At 31.4% G+C, this 15,158-nt stretch overlaps 1 protein-coding gene and 1 long non-coding RNA gene across 2 annotated transcripts; one reads left to right on the forward strand and one right to left on the reverse strand.

Moving 5' to 3' along the window:
• Window positions 1-8,511: 8,511 nt before the first annotated feature.
• LOC131617803 (uncharacterized) lies at window positions 8,512-9,844 on the reverse strand. The gene is made up of 2 exons (XR_009288681.1): window positions 8,782-9,844; window positions 8,512-8,707 (listed from the first exon to the last, which is right to left on the reverse strand). It is a non-coding gene; the product is annotated as an uncharacterized LOC131617803 (long non-coding RNA).
• Window positions 9,845-13,803: 3,959 nt separating this feature from the next.
• Window positions 13,804-14,576, forward strand: LOC131619666 (uncharacterized). The gene has a single exon (XM_058890739.1). It carries the CDS (start codon window positions 13,938-13,940, stop codon window positions 14,574-14,576), a length of 639 nt encoding a protein of 212 aa, XP_058746722.1. The 5' UTR covers window positions 13,804-13,937.
• Window positions 14,577-15,158: the final 582 nt, after the last annotated feature.

Below are 15,158 nucleotides of genomic sequence, written 5' to 3' on the forward strand. Positions count from 1 at the left end.
GGCGTGGAATAAAGCCACAATTGGGAAGCTACTGTGGAACATCCATCTCAAGACGGACAAACTGTAGATACGTTGGTTGGATACATACTTCCTAAAGAAACAAGACATTATGTTGTGGCTGCCAAGGAATAACATCTCATGGACTATGCGAAAAATTGTGAAAGCTCGTGATACTATTCAAGCAACTGACAGTTGGAAGGATGCTATCACACATGGTAAGTACAAAACGGCAGATATGTGTAGAAACCTCTTAGGTGAGTCCAAACAGGTGGCTTGGAAGAAAATTCTCTTGAATAATTATGCTCGTCCAAGAGCCATGTTCACTCTTTGGATGGCACTTCACGGGCGACTCCCTACGAATGATAGACTTGTCCAGTTTGGTATAATTACTGATAAAAGCTGTTGTTTTTGTGATGGTGAAGAATCACTAGAACATCTCTTCTTTGAGTGTGGGAAAAAAAACAAATTTGGGAGGACATTCTGCACTGGCTACACCTTAGGAGACTCCCTTTGGGATGAAAAGCTGAGTGCGAGTGGCTTATATGCGAAACTAAGAAGAAAGGATGGAAGCGGAATGTACTGAAGATTGCTATAGCAGAAACTATCTATGCAATTTGGAGAGGAAGGAATCATATGGTCTTCTCTCAAAAGAGCTTAGATACCAATATAAAGGATATAATTATGGAGAACATTGGCATTAGATGTAGTATGTATAAGAAACTAGTTGTGCATGTCAAGAGTGTAAACAATCCCTTATGCTGAGTTGTGTTTAGTTTTTTTACCTGGATCCGGCTGGATCGGTTTGTATTATCTATTTTTTGGATATTAATAAAGTTATGCTTTTCTCCAAAAAAAGAAGAAGTTACTTTTGTAGTTTATACGTGATCCCTATGGTAATTCATATATTAATATTAATTTATATTTATAAATGTTTTTATGCAACATTATATTAGAAATTTTAAAAAATCTCATTTTTGGTTTATATAAGATAGTAGTGTTTATAATAAAAAAATATGAGACAATTATGATTGATAAATACACAACTTTCTAATGAAAACACAAAATTTTCTTTTTTAATAGCATATATTAATTTGATATGCTTTAATTTATTATTGTAGAATTTTTTTTCCAAATATTTATTTTAAAGATATGTCATTTTTGTGTAATGTTTATAATCATTATAAATTATTAATATTAATAATTAATAATAGTAAATAAATAAATTATTATTATGTTGCGTCAATATTAAAATTAATTATTAAGATAATTTATTTATTAATAAAATAAATAATAATAATAATATTTATTTACTATTTATAACGACGTTGTGCGACTTGTGCGAATGCACACACGGATGTCTACTTAATTATTTTCTTTAATTTTTCTATTAAAATTTACATTTTCAATTGGTCGAGACTATTTAATTTGTATACATTATATTACAACTGTCAAAATGGGCTAATCTATATGGACCGGCCCGCCCGACCTGAAAAATCACAGGGCTTGGGCCTTACAATTAGAGTCCATATTTTTCAGGGCCTTTTTAGCCCAGCCCTAAAAAGCCCGCTACCCATTAGGGCTAGCCCATATGGGTCGTGGGTAGCCCATCAGACCCTTATAATTATACATTTTAAAAAATATATACTAATATTTATATTGTCTTACTCCAAAATAGCAAAATGTTTTTTCTCATTTCACTAAATTTTATTTCTATTTTATTCAATCTATCTCTTTTAAATATTATATACTAATATAATCAACATTCTTTCATCGTATTATATTTGTTTTTTCTTAAATTAAATATTCAAGTGTTATTTTATACATTTAAGACATATATTGTATTTAGAAGCACATTATAATATTTATAAGAGATAATATAGTGCTGAAAATGTATTATGTTTAACATAATATAATTTGTAATTTTAATTATAATAAATATTATGGAGTTTTTATTTTAATTTTTAAAATTAAAAAGCCCATTTAGGGCCCGGGTAGCCCGAAGTCCATCTAGGGCCGGGCTTGGGTAGTAATTCTCGAGCCTATATTATACCTGGCCTTTTTGGCCCAGCCCTAAAAAGCCCTGGGCCGGTCCTAAACGGGCTGGGTAGCCCATTTTGACAGCTCTACATTATATATATATATATATATAACAATCATAATTTTATATTTATTTAATATTTATAACAATATTGCGTGACCCGTGTAAAAGAACGGGTGGATGACAACTTAATTATTTAATTTATTTTTCTATCAAAATATACATTTTCGATGTACTGAAACTTCTTAATTTTTATATTTTTTATATTAATTTTTAACCATCAATATAATATATTTATTTACTATTTATAACGATATTGTGCGATCCGTGTCGCACGGATAGATGATTATTTAATTATATGATTTATTTTTTGAATCATTTTTATTTTGTACTTGTACGCTGAAGATGCTAAACACATCATATGACTCCTCTTTTTATCTAAAGAATTTAACCCAAGTCCATCAAGTGTAGTCATCAACTATGACAAGTCCATATTTCTTGCCATTGATTGATGCAGTACTAATAGGACCAAACAAATCAATGTGAAACAACTATAAGGGTCTGGAGGTAGAGACAATGTTCTTTGATTTAAAAGAGGTTTTAATTATTTTTCTTACTTGGCATGCTCCACAAAGAGCACCTGAGTGATAATTAGGGTCTAGCAAACCATTAATAAGTTTTAACTTGCTAAACTTAGAGATTAATCTCCAGTTATCATGTCCTAACATTTTGTGCCAGAGCCACTTTTCATCACTAACTGATAGAAGGAAAAGTACATTAAGATTAAACAATTCAGAAATTTAATTTTATACACATTACCTTTCTCTTATTTTCGAACACTACAGACTTGTCAGAATAATTGATGACTATATAGATGTTCTTATTGAACACAACTTCATAACCACTATCGAAAAATTTACTTATGCTAAGTAGATTATGTTTTAATCTATCTACTAAAAAAATTATTAATAAAGATAAAGGACTTCCCAGTAGTATCCATACCAATGATCTTGCTTTTCTGATTTCCTTCAAATCCCGCATTTGCTCTCTCATTCAGAGTTAGGGTTTGGAACACATGTCTTCTCTTTGTCATATGTTGTGAGCAGCCATTGTCTAGGTACAAGAATTTATGCTCCCCCTTAAGAATATCTGGAGCATAGACAATTTCAAATTTAGGTACCCACGATCTGCTTGGTCCTTTGGGGTTAGTTATGAAATATCTCCTCTAACCTTGTTTCTTAGCCTTTATGTAGCGATGCTTGGAATTATTCAATATTTTTTGTATAATTTTTTTAGGTCTTGAATATTACATAGCCTTTTATTTTGAACCCTTTAGGACCTTATTAAAGCAATTTCAATCTTATTAAAGCGAGAAATAACAAACTCCTGAAAAGCCATTTCATACTTACTGAGGAGTTTGTCATGCATATCAATTAGAGTTATCAAATAAGCCCAATTTTTTAAACCCCCTATTTTTTGGCCCACTTTATTAAGCTTTGTATTAATGAGAATTTTTTGTCCCTATAGCTTTAGGCCCCTTAATTAATGTGTTATTTTTTGGCCCTATTGAGTGGACCTTATTTTGTTTCAAAAATTTCACCATTGCAGTAGCTTTTCAACAATTTGTTCACTTTTCACTAAGAAACTTCCCCGCAGACAAAGAAGCTCGCAGACCCTTCAACAATCACAATTGCACCTTTTTCAATCCATTGCACCGTCGTAAACCCCATTGCATCGCCGCCTTCTATTCACCTTCGTTGTTTTATTTTGTTGTAACTGAGATACCCATCTCTCTTTATGCACTCACAAACTGTTTATGAAAATGTTTCCATGAAATTCATAATGTTATTTTGTGTTTAATTAAAATGTTGTTAATGGGAATTAGGTTTTGTTTGTTAATGGAAATTACCGAGTATTAGTTTCATTATTTGTTTCTGATCTCTGTAATATGTTAAGATTAATGTTTGGAATTTGTTGATTCTAGTTGACAACTAAAATTTGAGTTGTAGTTTTAGAGCTTATATAATGTTTTAAATTGCGGCCTCGTCGATATATTTGATATTATGTTGAATTACGGTGAAGCATGTATGATTGGACTCTAATTGCGGTTGTAGGCATTAAAACTACAACTTTGTGCTTAATATCGGGGTTGCATATGATCGTAATTTTAATGAATTAATTTTGATGGCACAAACCCCTCTATATTAAAACTCAAACTTTGTTTCCATGTGTTGTGTTTTTAACCATTCCATGTCAATTGGACTATGATGAGCCCAATTTGTAAATTTTGTTTAAACTTTGTTTCTCTATATAAACTTACAACAACATAGGGAAAACACATTATATTTTATCATATGCGAACAAGGTAAAATTTGGCTGTTTGGAAGGGATCTTTTCCCTCAATCATGAAATAGGTTCAACTTGTTGAATCAATAATCCATAATATGTTGGTTAATAGTATTCATTTTTATGGGTGACCAATCTCCTTATTAAGAGAGATTGATATGTGGACTCGTAACATTATCTAGTCTAGCAATATTCATGTTCATAAAATCGCTATTATTTGTAGCATGAGATTTGCACCTCTAATGCAAAAGGTGGCTTGGGTTGCAATCAATTAGGCAAATAAATGAAGCATACATGCTTAAGCTAAGTTTGGAGTTTGTGATGGTTACTATACCTAAGTTAGCCTAGTTGTTTGCTACTGTCTCCTCTTTCAATTTTTGATTTTAGGACTATTTATTTATGTCTAAAAAGAATAAATATTTACCAAACATCTTTGTTGAAATTAATATTCATAACAATAATGATTCCAAGATTACCATCCCAAAAAATACAGTCACAATATTATATAACACCACAAAATAGATTAGTGAGATTCTATTTTCTCTCAAATAATTAGTGAAGATAACAAGTCTTAGGGTTAATAGTGATTTATTCCATATAATATATGCATGTTTTGATTTACCGTTTAAAAAAAATTAAATACCACCTATAATTTTAGGGTACCTCTTAAACGTGTAAAACTCAGGGTGGTAAATAAAAAAAATTGTATGGGGATAATTTTTCCATCTGTAGACAAAAGACTTATAATTTGAATATTTCAATGGAGTTTTTAATTTTTTTTTAAAGAGAGGTAAATTATAATACGCCTATATTGCAGAGATAAATAACTAAGTCTTATTAGCTAATATTAGCTTTGACTATGAATGAAGTCCATTTGTGAATAGAATGAGAACATTTGATGTGATGTGATACCTATTAATAACTATATATGATATGGATATATAGTGATAGGCGAAGTCTCAATTCTTTTGACAAGAACGCGGGTTATCTCCTACGGCGTATGACAAAATGCTCACTTAAATGGGTATGGAACATTTCTTGAATTTTTTTCTCCAATGCCACACATGTGAAACACAATTCCTCATATGCCACATTCTGAAATTAATTCCCAAAATGCCACACTTTGGACTATGTCGTCAATCCAAATGATGACTTGATGGGTCCATTCTGACTTCAAAAGCATGTCGCCAATCCATATGGAGACATTCTATTTTTTTTTTTTTCATTTTTGTTAATTAAACAATTTTTGTTTATATATATATATATATATATATATATATATATATATATATATATATATATATATATATATATATATATATATATATATATATATATATATATATAGAGAGAGAGAGATATTTACTCTAGGAGTGAGTGATTATAACTTACTCCACATCTTGACCATTTGTTCTTTTCAATCTAATGGTTAAAAATAATAAGTAATTAAATATGGAAAGAGAAAACTATTGCTTATTATTTATAACCGTTGGATTGAAAAGAATTAATGGTCAAGATGTGGAGTAAGTTATAATAACTTACTCCTGGAGTAAATATAACCCTCCTTATATATATATATATATATATATATATATATATATATATATATATATATATATATATATATATATATATATATATATATATATATATATATATATATATATATATATATATATATATATATATATATAATATAAATCTAATAAATAAATTAGTTGATTTAAAATTATTTTTACTTAATTTTAAATATTAAAAAAATAAATTAATTTTTTAAAACATAATTTATACTAGTTTTAATTATTTTTAATTAATTAAAATATAAAATGATTTTTTTTAAATATAATAACAATATTAATACAACTTAAATGAATAATACATAGAAAAATAATAATTTAAAAACAAATATTATTAAACTAAATAGTATTAATACGAAATTTCATACATTTTATTTCATACAAAAAAATCAATGATGACTCAAATGATCATCGGTACCACATGGAGGTGGTCTTCGCGTACGATGACCACGACCATATTGTTGTTCTTCTTCATTGACCCACAATACTCCTAACCCTTACATTGGCCCATAATACTCCTAACCCTTACACTGAAGAAGAAATCACATTTCTCTTCAAATCAGGAACATACATGACTTCAGTCAACAACCTAATTGACTCATCATGAAGCTTGAATATGACATATCCAACACCTGCCATCTTGCAAGCTTTGTTGTTTCCCATCAATACAGACCCACCATCTTGATCACACAATTCCTCAAATAAGTCTTTGTTTGGAGTCATGTGCCAAGTGCAACCTGAATCCATAATTCACTCCTTACTCGAGTCACTGCTTGAAACCACAAGAACATCAGATGATTCAAAATCATCTTAAACAATGGTTGTGTTGCCATGATCCTTACCTTCATGATATTTCAGGCGTTCAGGGCATCTTTCTTGTGTGACCCTCCTTCTTACAATGATAGCATTGAATACCAGATAGTTCGCCACTATAAGACTTCCACTTACTTTTTCCCTTCTTCTTGTCAAACTTATCGTCATTTCGCAAGAAATTATCCTTAACGACCAAACCTTCACCAACAGTCGAAGGTTTATGCTCCTTTTGTTTGTTCAAGTCCTTAGAATACAAGGCTGGTTGAACTTCTTCAAAGCTCAGGGACTCCCTTCCATACAAGAGAGTTTCTTTGAAGTGAGCATGTGATCGAGGCAAAGCGCACAACAGTAACAACACTTGATCTTCATCATTGATCTTCACATCAATGTTTTTAAGATAAAGAATCAGTTTGTTGAACATATCCAACTGCTCAGCCAACACTTTATCTTCAATCATCTTGAATGAATACAGAGCTTGCTTCAGGTAAAGTCGATTTACTAGCAATTTGATCATGTACAAACTTCCAAGTTTCACTCATAACCCTGATGTTGTCGTCTCCTCTGATACCTGTCGAAGAATCTTATTCCCAAGACTCAACAAAATTGTTAGGCTTTCCCTATCATGATCTTATTTTTTTCCCGTTAACACAACGTCCATAGCTACCGTTCCCTTCAACGCTTCCAAAGAACCATGCTCAACTAGTAGAGCTTTCATCTTCAAGCGCCATACACCGAAATCGTTCACTCCGGTTAACTTTTCAATCTCATACTTTGTTGAAGACATCTTCTCCATGCTCACCACACCAATTTGTTGTGAAAAGGATATATCTAACAAAGTATAATAGGGAACACAATGAAAAACAAAGATGATAAACAAGAAGAACAGTAAGAATTGGTTATAACTGTTATTTTTTACTTTCTCTTAAATCAAGATTACAAGTGTTACAAGAATAACAAATAAGCCTTTCACCCTAAATTAGGATTTGCAGTATGCAATGATGAGAGACTAGTATGTTATTTATAATAAACCTAACATACTAAACTAATGTGTTTTTTCACAAATACCCATTACAAGCCAACTTAGGGTACAAGTTAACTTAAACAATTGAACATAACAAACATGCCCAATTCGAAATACTAACTATTGGAACGGTAAAGCGGCAAGCAACAAAAAATTTGAAAATATTTATCTGGGGAATTATCGCCTCCACAGGGACTAGTGCATTGAACTGTCGTTCAACAGTTTCCATAATTATGAGTTTGGGTTGAATTTGTTAAAGATAAAAACGGATAAGTAAATATTAACACAAAAAGAATTCATTCTCTAGAAAGAAGAAACTTATCAAGCATGTATATAATCTACTTATCACAAACTTAAACATATCGACCAGTTGCACTGAACCTACAATACCCGTCAAAATCATCAAGCATCGCTCACACCCTAAGTCATTTCTAACCCAAAGTAGAGATAACTACTATATCATCTCGGCAACGATCTCTCAGTCAACCTCAACAACACAACAGACATCCATATTATTTATGCTGACAATCTCTCAACCAACACAACTAACACAAAAGCATTAAGCTTCGACACCCATAAAGATTATTAGCTCTAAATATATCTTGAAAATCTAGAAACTAATAGATATCCATCCCTAATTAAGATTTGTGAGGTATATGTCTATAACAACCCAAATCCAAACATAAATGCAAAAATATTAAGGAAGACATCAATAATGATTTGTAAAGTAAATATATTATCCAACACCATGATCAATACATACACATATGTTCAAATAAAATATACAAACATACCCAAGAAAATAGAGTATACAAAGAACAAAACAATTTTTGGTTTGTCAACACCAATCGATGAGAAATTCGACCTCCGATCATCAAGATGCAACCCCATTTGATGTTTCTAAGCCTCCCTCTATCAAAAAATGAAGGTTGATGAAGTTGAGAAAAAATAACTCAAAACCATAACCTAAAAAAATGTGTTTTTACCTCTTTTAACGCATTTCTGTCGTGCCAGATTCGTCGGGCGAGCCTGTCTTCCGCCGAGCGAACGACACTAGTAGCAACATCATATTTTTGGCCATAACTTGAGAACCGTAACTTCGATTTATGTCCGATTTGAAACGTTGGGAAACTTATTCAATGCTCTATCTAACAATGACAAAATGACAACCAAATTGATGATTTTTATCATCCTTATTTTGATCCTTATTCTTTGATGAATTGATTTCGTTGCTCAAAATCGCGCGTTTGAAGCCGTGTCTTCGACACTTTATTGCCCATGCTCCAAATATGCCTCAATACCTAAAAAATAAATAGAAAATTATCAAATGGTACATAAATGAATCAAAAACAAGTATATGCAAATTAAACGTATTTACACAAAAGTTGGGTTTATTCAACCGGAATTAACAACAAAGAGTCAATAAGTGCACTAAAAAGTATATGCAAAAATAGCTACAATTTGCACTTATCAAACTCTCCCCAACTTGAACTTGTTTGTCCCTAAACAAGAATCAACTAACTCAAGACAACAAAAGTGATATCCAAAAATCACGAATCAACAAGTTTAGAAAAAAGGAAACAAATGTATGACTCAAATGCAAAACGGTACACACAAAGTAAATATACTTACCACTAACTACGACAACAACATAAACATGACACAAATGCTAAATACAAACAATATGCCAAACATTCTAAAACAACACTAGTTCAATAATGAATCACACCTAGCGCACAATCATCGATAAATGAAAAACACGCAAAAATGGGGTAATTTCAATCACCCACAATCTTGCAAACAAAAGACTAAATTATGCCGTCGTCCAAAAATTGTATTAAAAATACAAATGCACGAACTACAAGGGCTTTTCAAGGTTGTAGCGTGGTCGGGTGAACAAACAAGGGATAATTTCTAAGGCTAATCGAAACAAAAACTTGGCAAAACCCAAGGGAGTGATCAATTCACAAAGACCCAAACAATAGAATCTCGATCAAACTTCATTTGAATCTTAAATTTCTCCAACCAATCACACACTTATTAACACAACATTATTTCATACTATTTTTTTTTCTTTTTCAAAACTTTTTCTATTTTTTTCTTTCTTTTTCTTTTCACTTTTTTTCCACCTTTTTCTTCTTCTTTTCTTTCAACCTCATAGCAATCTAACTGATAAGTGTATAACCATTCTCTCCCCAACTTGAATTCAACCACATCATAATATGAATACTCTCTACTTTCTAAGGCACGGTAAAAATTCATACAACAACACAAAGTTGAGGGTTCAAGAAAAAAGAAATCAACATCCATACAAAAAGGAAAACCAAACATTCATAGACAAGCATTAAGTTAAAAAATAACATGGATGTTAACAAAAAAAACTCAAAGGGGTTACTAATGATCACACACTCACGAGGTAAATTAAATATTTGGCCAAGGTAGTTGTGCTCAAAATGAAACAAAAATGCCTTGATCACTTTCATGCACTTATACAATCAACACAAATAAAAGATTAAGCATACTAAAATTAAGTTAAAACAAGAATTGTGGCCTACAACATATGTAAACAATGGAAAGCTACCTCACATAAAGGGTAGGAACTAAAGTGATTCACAAACGAACAAGTATACGAAATAATGAATGGCATAAAAGTTGTAAAAAAACTTAAGTATCATGAATTTGGTATAGCCTAGAAAGCAATAAACACATACCTTGGACATGTACAAAACTTTAACAAAATCATTACCATACACTCGCAAGTCAAAACGATCAAATTGGAAAATCACCTCAAATTCCTCAAGCTACTCAAAACAAGCTCAAAGGCAAACACACAAACTATTAATATTAACAAACTAAAAGACCAAATGAAATTGTCTAAACAAATTTAAAAGGGAAGATTTGAAATTTAAGAACTGGTCCGATCTAAATTTGTTTAGAAAATTGCATCACACTACTTAAACTAAACAAAGACTAAAAGAATAAACATGCTTGTTTTACGTCGTAAGCTCGACGCCTGTTATTTAATAATTTTCCTTCAAGTTACTTCTGTTCGGGTATTCCTAACCACACACAAGCAAAAGTGAAAAGAACAAACAATAATATAACAAATTTACAAGTATAAGTATAAATATAAACAAGTAAAAATATACAATATGTTCGATATATACAAAACTCAAAACCAAAGAAATTATTGCAATGCAAATTCAATAAAACATCAATCCCCATCAACGGTGCCATTTTGTTGAAGCGGTAAAGCGGCAAGCAACAAAAGTTTTGGAAGTATTTATCCGGGAATTTATCGTCGCCACAGGGACTAGTGCATTGAACTGTCGTTCAACAGTTTCCATAGTTATGAGTTTTAATTGAATTTGTTAAAACATAAAAAACAGAAAAGTAAATATTAACACAAAAAGAATTCATTCTTTAGAGAGAAAAAACTTATCAAGCATGCATATAATCTACTTATCACAAACTTAAACATATCGACCAGATGCACTCAACCTACAATACCCGTCAAAATCATCAAGCATAGCTCACACCCTAAGTCATTTCTAACCCAAGGTAGAGATAACTACTATATCATCTCAGCAACAATCTCTCAGTAAACCTGAACAACATAGCTGACATCCATATCATTTGTGCCGACAATCTCTCAACCAACACAACTAACACGGAAGCATTAAGTTTTGACACCCTTAAAGATTATTAGCTCTAAATCTATCTCTAAAATCTAGAAAGTAATAGATATCCATCCCTAATCAAAATTTGTGAGGTATATGTCTATAACAACCCAAATCCAAACATAAATGCAAAAAGATTAACAAGACATCAATAATGATTTGTAAAACAAATATATTATATAACACCATGATCAATACATATACATATGTTCAAAGCAAATATACAAACATACCCAAGAAAATGGAGTATACAAAGAGAAGAAAAGAAGAAGAACCAAACATTTCTTAGTTTGTCAACACCAATCGATGAGAAATTCGATCTCCGATCATCAAGATGCAACCCCATTTGGTGTTTCTAAGCCTCCTTCTACCAAAAAATGAAGGTTGATGGAGTTGGGAACAAATACCCCAAAACCATAACCTAAAAAATGTGTTTTTATTCCTTTTAACGCATTTTGTCATGCCAGATTCGCCGAGCGAGCCTGTCTTCCGCTAGGCGAACGACACGAGTAGCAACATCATTGTTTTGGCCATAACTTGAGAATCGTAACTCTGATTTGCGTCCAGTTCGAAGCGTTGGAAAGCTTATTCAATGCTCTATCTAAAAATGACAAAATGACAACCAAATTGATGATTTTTATCATCCTTATTTTAATCCTTATTCTTTGATGAATTGAGTTCATTGCTCAAAATCGCGCGTTTGAAGCCGTGTCTTTGACACTTTATTGCCCATGTTCCAAATACGCCTCAATACATACAAAATGAATAAAAATTATCAAATGATACATAAATGAATAAAAAACACAAGTATACACAAATTAAACGTATTTACACAAAAGTTGGGTTTATTCAACCGAAATTAACAACAAAGAGTCGATAAGTGCATTAAAAAGTATATGCAAAAATAGTTACAATTTGCACTTATCAGTGCTTCGCTTAGCAAACTTTATGCATAATTTGCCTTATTTAGCTCCAAAACTACGCAATCGAAGTCGTGCCTTCGACACTTTATTCCTCGAGGCTCCGATATGCATAAATACCTATAAAACAAAGGAAAAACTATAAAATGGTACACAAAACGAATCAAAATTCAATTATGCTAATATTTACATGAAAGTTGGGATTTTATTACAAAAACTATACGAATAGAATTGATAAGTGGCACAATTATATACTCAAAATATCGACATTTTGGCACCTATCAATTACTAAATCGGATAACTTGGTTGAATAAACCAGTCTCTAGTGCAATATTATATAGTTATTAAATCGATCGAACCAGATGATGGAGTCTCTAAAAAATATCACAACACCTACACAATTTTAAATTTTTAAAATATCATAATTTAACATTTTATTCTTTACATTCAAATTCTAAATAATACAAAATAAATTTAAATAAATTTTTAACTAGGTCTAATTGCAAACAGTGAAAAAGTTGTTCCAACAAGGTTTGAATAAAGTCTAATTATGTTTTATTTTTATTTTCTTAATAAAATTCATGAAAACAGCGTGGTTTTGTGCTGGAAAAAAAAAAGAACATGCGTTTAAACCGCCGATTCATCGATTTTTTTCTGGTTTTGACTGATTTTAGTCGGGTCTAACCGGTTCAATAGCATATACGGCCCAACAATTAGACCAGATGCCCCTCTGATTCCCAGTCTTACTCGCCGATTTGATCCGATTTTTAAAACACTAATTAAAATATCTTTAATCGATCAATTAGATTTTCAAAAACGATTAACAAAACTATCCAGTTGAAATAACTTCAATCAGTTAATTAGGTTAATCGAAATTTAATCAGCAAAATTAGGATAGTATTTTATCACTTAATTTTTACTAAATATAAAGATTTGCATGAAAAAGAATTATTAAATTTGAAAGAAAATAAAATACAAATAGAATAGAAGTTAAAATTGAGGCGGTGTTAAGTTGAACGATGGGTTGAAAATAGACTAGAGTGAGGTCCTAAACCAATAACCTCAATCTCATTCTAAAACTTTAATTAATTTTTTCTGGTTTTTAGGGAAATGACACCCTAAGAATTTAGAGCTTATGTGGAGAAGTCATGACACTTGTCAATTATTATTTTCACTAATAATTGAACTCGGTATTTTCCGAACCTTCGTTTCTTAGAAGAAATCTTAATTAATTTAATTAATTAGAAAAAAAAGAATAAAGATGTGAATTGTGAGATTAGAGTGTCAAAATTCTGGGTAGGATCTGTGGCTTGATGTGATAATGCTCTTGACCATTGCCCATCTAATTGTCAATTTTGTGAGAATAGTATTGAAGATAATTGGCACGTGTTCTTTGGTTGCAGTTTGACTAATGGGTGTTGGAGATCTTCAGGTTTGTCATCTCTTTTAGACTCTCATACTCAATCTTTCAGCGATGTCAAGTCCATTATTCTTGAAATTTGTAGTACAGAGGATAGAAAAGTGGCGGGTAGATTTGCAGTTATGTTAGATGTGATTTGGAAAAATAGAAACGATCTTATTTGGCATAATGAGAGTGAGGAAGCAACAAAAATGGGGTTGCTTGCGTTTCATAATTGGCAGGATTGGTATAAGGCCCAGAAAGATCTAGATAACGAGAATGTCTATGAGCACAATCTGGATTGGTCCCCGCCACCGGAAGGGTGGCTAAAGTGCAATGTAGACGCGGGTTTTAATAAGCAGGGAGGTACTACGAATAGGGGTTGGTGTGTGCGTGATGACACTGGGAATTTCATCTTTGCAGGTATTGCTTGGGATATTGGCACCCTTACTATCTTAGAAGCTGAAGCCTTGGCCCTTAAAGAAGCAATTCAAGGAGCTATATCTTCGCAGCTAGACAAAGTTATTTTCGAAAGTGATTCCCAAGGAGTGGTTCAAGCCATCGATTCTAATTATAAAGGCGATTCTGAGTTTAGTTTAATTATCAAGTCCATTAATAGCTTGTTACAAGCGTTTCCCAACTTCGAGGTGAAGTTTATCAAACGCCAAGCGAATTCGGTTGCTCATTCCCTTGCGAAGGCGGCCAATTCTTGGTCTAGGCGTAGTTTCATTCATTTGATTCCTCCTTGTATTGAACAACATTTGATTAATGAAATGCATTGAGTTTGGTTTTGTCAAAAAAAAAAAAAAAAAGGGAATGTAAGATTAGGATGCAATTTGTAATTTGAAGTTGTTGTGCAATTTGAAATTTGTGAATTCAATTTTGAATTTTGTAATGTGAAGTTTGTTAAAAACAGTTTTGAAATTCAATTGGAATTTGAAATCGAGTGTTTCACTATCATGTGCAATGTGAATTTGTTATGCAAAGTTGTTTGTTATTTTCTACTGATGCAAAAGCGAGTGTGAGTTTGATGTAAGATGTAGTCCCAACAAAATATAACTTCATGGCTTGGCATTGGCTCAAAACAAAGCTCGAGAATGGCTTGTAAATGCTTGGAAATAAGGCTTATAAAACTTGGCTTGTAAATCTTAAAAATTGGCTTACAAACAAGACTTAAAATAGCTTACACATGTGATGAGAATTGGCTTGGAAATCTGACTTGAAAGTGTGGCTTAGAAAATGAACTTAATTTGATCTTTTGAAATAAAAAATCAACCAAATAAATAAAAACTAAATAACATTGAAATAATTTTTGGATTAAAAACAAAAAGAAAAACATTTCAAAATGAAATAAATTTGACTTT

The sequence above is a fragment of the Vicia villosa genome, linkage group LG7 (genome assembly GCF_029867415.1).
Source record: "Vicia villosa cultivar HV-30 ecotype Madison, WI linkage group LG7, Vvil1.0, whole genome shotgun sequence".
Lineage (NCBI taxonomy): Eukaryota > Viridiplantae > Streptophyta > Magnoliopsida > Fabales > Fabaceae > Vicia > Vicia villosa.